Here is a 6000-nt window from a genome sequence, read left to right as displayed (position 1 = left end):
CAAGTCATTTCTGTTAGTTCCTCCAAATTTCTCACAAAATGGAAAATTAAAGAACAAAACTGTAATCAATCATTAATGAATGCCCACAGATGGAATAGGAACAGAAGGAAAGTAGCCCACTTCTTGTAGGGTCAGACCTTCTTATAAAAATTATGAAATCTCTGAAATCTTAATAAAATACCTTAACATGCGGGTGCCTGCGTGGCTCAGTTGGTTAAACTCCTGCCTTTGGCTCAGGTCATGATTCCAGGGTCCTGGGATCGAGTCCCGCATCAGGATCCCTGCTCACCAGGGTGTCTGCTTCTCCCTCCGACCCTCCCCTTGCTCATGCTTGCTCTCTATCTCTCTTTCTGAAATGAAAAAAAAAAAAATACCTTAAGTTTCTTTAGTCTGGTTGTTTCAAGACAAATAATTTAGAAATACAAATTCTAAGTTAGGTAAAACCCCTCAAAAATGCATAGAATCATTTACTATATTATCTACAGTTTGTTTCTATAGTTCTATGGTTAGCAGTGAGCTAAAGAATAAAGCAATTTTAATAACAGTAAAATATTTGGCATTTGCAAAGTATTTACTCTGTACCAAAGAGTTTTTTTTAGTACTTTGCATGCATTATCTTTTTTAATCTTCACAATTCTTTGTATTGAGTGTGTATGCGCGTGTGTCTGTGTATCAGTGTGGACTACTCACTTACTCCTCCATTTGTGCTAATGATTTGCATATATTTTTACCCATTATCTGTAAAAAGTGGAGTCCTAGAACAATTCTCTGCTACGACTCAAATTCTAACTGGAAAGGAGAGAAAGGGAAAGCTGAGCAAAGAGAGCAAAGGGATTTAAATGAGGTTGCCAGGAGGATTATTGCCTCATAAGATATAAATACCTTAAAACTCTGTTGTTCTTCTCTGACTTTTGTAAATGCATATTCTTTTTCTTAACTGGGTTTGTGAGTTGACAGTTTTCCCATACAAATTTGTAAAACTGGTCTTTCTATTTGACCTGAAAAAGATTCCTCTCTCTGTTGTAATATAATTTTAGCAATAACTAGACTACGAAAAAATAATAGACTGCCCAATTCCAAAACACTTAAGGGATATTTTGTGAATTTTTTCGCTATTACCACAAGAGCATATATTACCATAATTTCTTATTTAGCTCATGTCTGTTTCGTATGCATCGCCTCAGGGACTAACTTTTATTGTTTTTATCTATTCAGAATAGTGCATAGCCTAGAGTGGGTGCCCACAAAAATGTCTGTTCCATGAAAGAATGATTTCATCTGTGACTTGAAAGAGTTAATATCTTCCTTTCAGGTCAAATGCACAAATCAATTCTCAACCAGAAAACAGACCACCTATAGCTATTCAGGTCACACACCTGTTTCCTTAAATATCATTGCCAAAACACATTTTATATTCTATTTTATTACTGTGCATCCATCTTTCCCTAGCATTAGAGGTGTTTCATTAAAAAGCAGTATAAGTTCAATTTGTTTTTATAGTCACCTTGACAAAAGTAAAAATGAATCATTGAATAAGTTCATGTGTATTTTGTGTATTTATGAAATCGGACAAACCAATCATAGTCTTATGTTGGTCATAATTTATTCAATTATCCGGGAGCATCAATTGATGTTATAATTACCTGAAAAGCTAATATTTAAGGTAGATTTGGCAAGAACATTCGTGCAAGCACAAAATTAAAAATGTTAATCAAGAACAATTCATTTTTAATGATCAGGTTGTCCTTTCAGATTCCTCTTCTTTGAACCATCCCTTAATTGGAGGAGAGGCAGGGATCCCCAGAAACCCATTCTTGGCATTCCTCTCACTCTGAATACATCATTTCTGTCCCTAATCATTTGTATCTGTAGCTTCCACTGGCACCAATATGCTGGTGAGTCCCTTATCCGGTAACAGGTTTGAGTAACAGCTTTGCATCTCCAACTGAGCCTAGGATCTCTGTGATGAGTTCCTCAAAACTTCATGTTTCTCCAAACCTATATGTCTTCTAGAAGTCCATATTTCATCTATTATCAAATTATCTTATTCTGAGAATCATATTCTTTACTTAACCCTCTTCCTCAGCTCCTCATCCATATTGTGTTAATTCCTTTGTCCATCTCTTAAGCTTCCCTCCTCTCCTTGTCTCCTGTTTAAATTCAAGCCCTCATTGTTTTTCTCCCAGATTTTCTTAGTAATTTCACTGGTACTTTGTTTCTGTCCTCACTGCCCTTACCTTGCTCCAGACTGACTCTTAGGAGTTACAGATCACCTTACATTGTACCTTACTTAAACCTTTATGTATATCCCCATTTTCTTCAGGATATGGTTTAAATTCCAAAGCACGGGATACAAGACCAAGATGTCTGCCCACTCTCCTGCTCAATGCTGAATTTGTCTCTGCCTGTTCTCTATCTCATCTCCTCCATCTTCATATATATCCTTCCCTTCAGGCATGCCAGTTTACTTGCAATTTTCCAAATGTGGCAAACAATTTCATCCCCTTGCAAATGTGGTTCCTCCTGCCTCCAGCGCCCTCGCCCCAATAGGTCTGAATCATTCTTCAGGACATATGTCAAGCATCCTTCCCTTACTCTGTCCTGCATGAGGTAGTTCTTCTCTGTATTACCACTATCTTTGGGGTTATTAGAACAATCATCAGATTGCGATGTCACTATTTATTTTCTGTTTTTTTAAAAAGTTATTTTTTCATTTGTTATTCTTTAATCTACAAACTTAAGGTCCAAGACTGTATCTTGTTCTTCTAAATATACCCAGCAGAGTTTAAACATATGTTAGTTTCTTAAGCAATGTATGGTTAATTAATGAAATCTTTAAACATTCTCTTTGTTGCCTTAAACCCTTTTCATCTTCATAGAGAAAACACTGTAGATCTTATTCTATATATTATTAGATATTTTCCAGTGGGGTCCTCCAAGGCTTGGAGAATCTTTAATGTGATACCTGTTTTTGGTAAGAAGAGAATAATAAGATATCACATCAAGTAATATTAACTAATTTAAAAAGTAAACAAAAATATACCTTTCCTTGGCAAGAAAAATAAGGGCAATAAAACTGCTATATTTAAATGATACTTTTATGTTGCTAGGAATTAAACTCATTAAGTTATCAGTTTAAAAAATAATACACTTAATATACTGATTTATAATCAGCCAGATTATAATAGAAAAAGCCACCGTTTGGAACTAGAAAGGACTCACTATGTTGAGTCTTTGTTCTAACAGTTGTGTAGGAAAGAGGATTCTCTAAGTCTCAGGTTCCTTATCTGTACAAAGGAACTTAAAATGAATACATAATGTATGTAAAGGGCTTAGTGCAGTCATGGCTACAAAGACCATAAAATGTAACTGTCATCATCACCATCATCATCACCTGTTAACCAAAGGTTACTTTGGTCATATTAGATAAGCACATTTACCAAACTTTGCAAATGTAATTTGCTATGTATATAAGCAGTAGATACTATGACTTATTTAAGTAGGCTTGCCATTTGTTATTTACCTTGCCAAGCATAAAACGTTGTCTTTAAACCAGTTTCTGAGATTTCCTCTTCCTTGACAGATGGAGATCCGCCAGCAGTAAAGCCCTCAATGAACATTTTATCACTGTGGGCATCCATTAAAGATGGATCAACAGGCAAGACTCCCTAGGAGTAAATACCTCCTTGTCTTTTTACCCCATTTAGGGAGAATATCAGTAAATGTAGAAGGAAAGCCTCTCTCTTGTGTACCTAACCGTGGAAGTGGCTTGAAAGACTGCTTTTTGGCGGCAGAGTAGACAAGCTCAGAGCTAGTAGTGTCACCTGCCCGGTGATATTTCCCCTGAGCGTCATCCTCCTCCTGCCAGCTTGGCTACAGCACACCGCACCTTGTGTTGAATGCACTATTTTTCCTATTTCCCCCTCTCCCCTGGCTTAAGAACATCAGGAACAGAATCATCAGAACAAACTCCTAGGTGGTTCCAGCGTTGGACCGAAAAATCTGTGCAGATAAGACAGGCTTCAGGTGCAGCCTCGAGACGCCCACTTGAGGCCAGAACCAACAATGACCAAGTGTTTGTCCGTGTGCTCCGCGGGCTCTGCCAAACGCCAACCGTGCTGGATACCAGGCGTGTGCTCAAATATTTGTTGGCTATTCGTCTACATTACACATACTGTTTTGAGTCAACGGCATCCCAACCTAGAAAATAGTCCAGCGATGTGTGAGCTGTACCTGAGTGCCATTTCTTAAATACAAAATCTATCTTTTTCATGTGTCTGCGGGAATAAGGAAGCCTCACGTGTTTTGTTTCTTGTCGAGAACGTTCCTCTCACTTTGTAATTTGGACTATCAGCAAGAGAGTCAAACAGCAGTAGTGCAGACCGAGAGACTTTTCAAAGTCTCTTCCCAACGTTATTTTGAGGTGAGCTGCTCAGGCCCCACTTTTACGCAGTTGGGTTCAATCCTGGGCATCAGGTTCGGGTCTGAACGATGTTCTGGCCGCTCTCTTCACCCGGGGGCGGAGGGGCGAGTGGGGGCAGCTGTCCGGCCCCCATCCACCTGCTCCTCGGGAATCTCGTGGGAGAAAAAGCACGTGTGGTGCGGGTCAAGGCAGTCCAAGCAACCCCCGGTGTGCGCACTCAGAGCCGGCACAGCCAGCCCCTCCCCGCCTTTGCAAACTGCGCGCCCCGGCACCTGGGCCCCGGCAGCAGCCGCGGCGCGCGCACGCGCACTCTGCGACCCCGCGCCCGCTCAACATTTTATTCCACGTGTTGCTTGTTGTAGGAGCCACAGGTTCCCCACCTGCGCCCGGGCGCTCGGGCCGCCCCGCCTCTTCCCACAGGCGTTGCAGGATCACGGGGTTGGCGGGCCCCGGGCAGGCAGAGGAATTCACGAGGCGCTCACGTTCACCTCCAACGCTAACTCCGCCTATTTAATCCCGGCGGCTCCCCCTCTTCTCCCGGTTCTTGCCCGCCCCTTTCGCCCTGGTGGTAGGAAACATTCCGCTCTCTAACTCGACGTGTCCGGAAAGCTCCGGCCGGTTTCCCTTTCGTTCTGCGACCGCTGCTGCAAGCCGCGCGGCTCTCTCAGACCAGCAGGCGCAGCTGCCGTGGGTGAGACGCCTGGGGGCCGTGGGCCGAGCGGCGGGGCATCCTAAGCACCATGCTGGACCCGTCTTCCAGTGAAGAGGAGTCGGACGAAGGGTTGGAAGAGGAGAGCCGTGATGTGCTGGTGGCGGCCGGCACCTCGCAGCGAGCGCCCCCGGCCCCGGCTCGCGAAGGGCGGCGGGACGCGCTGGGACGCGCGGGCGGCGGCAGCGCGGCCAGACCAGTGAGCCCAAGCCCCTCGGTGCTCAGCGAGGGGCGAGATGAGCCCGAGAGGCAGCTGGATGAGGAGCAGGAGCGGAGGATCCGCCTGCAGCTCTACGTCTTCGTGGTGAGGTGCATCGCGTACCCCTTCAACGCTAAGCAGCCCACCGATATGGCCCGGAGGCAGCAGAAGGTGAGTTGCACGCAGGACCGGCCGCCTCTGGCCCCTACTTCTTTCTCCCTGTAGTTTTCTCCCGGGTAGAGCCCCTGGGTCGCTTGCCCTCCGCCCTTGTTCAACGCGGGCACTATTTTTGTTGTTCTTCGAGGTTCAAGGGAATCTTTAGGGTTGGAGGGGGTAAGACTCTGCTTTTGCTGGCTGGGTATCGGGTTGCAAAGGACGCGTCCTCCCCCAGCCCCCCTCCCGTTGGCAGAAGCTGTCAGCTTGGCATCCGTGAGACTAACCGGTAGTGCCGGCTGTGCGGTGGTTGCACCCGGTGGGGCTCGGCTCCCGCCAGGTTAGAACGCAACTCCTATTAACTTTAATTTCTAACAGCAGTGGTGTATTCCTGTTCACCTAGTTCAGCTGGAGCTGGGCTTTGCTGTGGGTGTAAAAGATTGTGTAGTTAGGCGAAACAGGTGAAATCTGGCCACTTCTATTAGCTAGAGCAGTCTTCACTAAGGCGAAGGTGTA

General features: G+C 44.4%; 1 protein-coding gene across 8 annotated transcripts in view; it reads left to right on the top strand.

The window, feature by feature from the left end:
- The first annotated feature begins 4739 nt into the window (after positions 1 to 4739).
- The window catches only part of CADPS2 (calcium dependent secretion activator 2), a 544075-nt gene continuing 542814 nt past the window's right edge, over positions 4740 to 6000 (top strand). For 3 of the 8 annotated variants that reach the window (XM_034671244.1, XM_034671231.1, XM_034671252.1), the window contains exon 1: positions 4743 to 5502. In XM_034671244.1, the coding sequence (XP_034527135.1) occupies positions 5164 to 5502 (339 nt within the window). In that variant the 5' untranslated portion in view covers positions 4743 to 5163. Of the gene's footprint in view, positions 5503 to 6000 lie in introns of all 8 variants that reach the window. The other 5 variants (XM_034671263.1, XM_034671268.1, XM_034671256.1 and 2 more) reach the window with 3 other exon arrangements.

The sequence above is a fragment of the Ailuropoda melanoleuca genome, chromosome 1, assembly GCF_002007445.2.
Source record: "Ailuropoda melanoleuca isolate Jingjing chromosome 1, ASM200744v2, whole genome shotgun sequence".
Lineage (NCBI taxonomy): Eukaryota > Metazoa > Chordata > Mammalia > Carnivora > Ursidae > Ailuropoda > Ailuropoda melanoleuca.
Note: the sequence above shows the minus strand (reverse complement) of the source record. Positions and strands in the feature narration are given on the sequence as shown.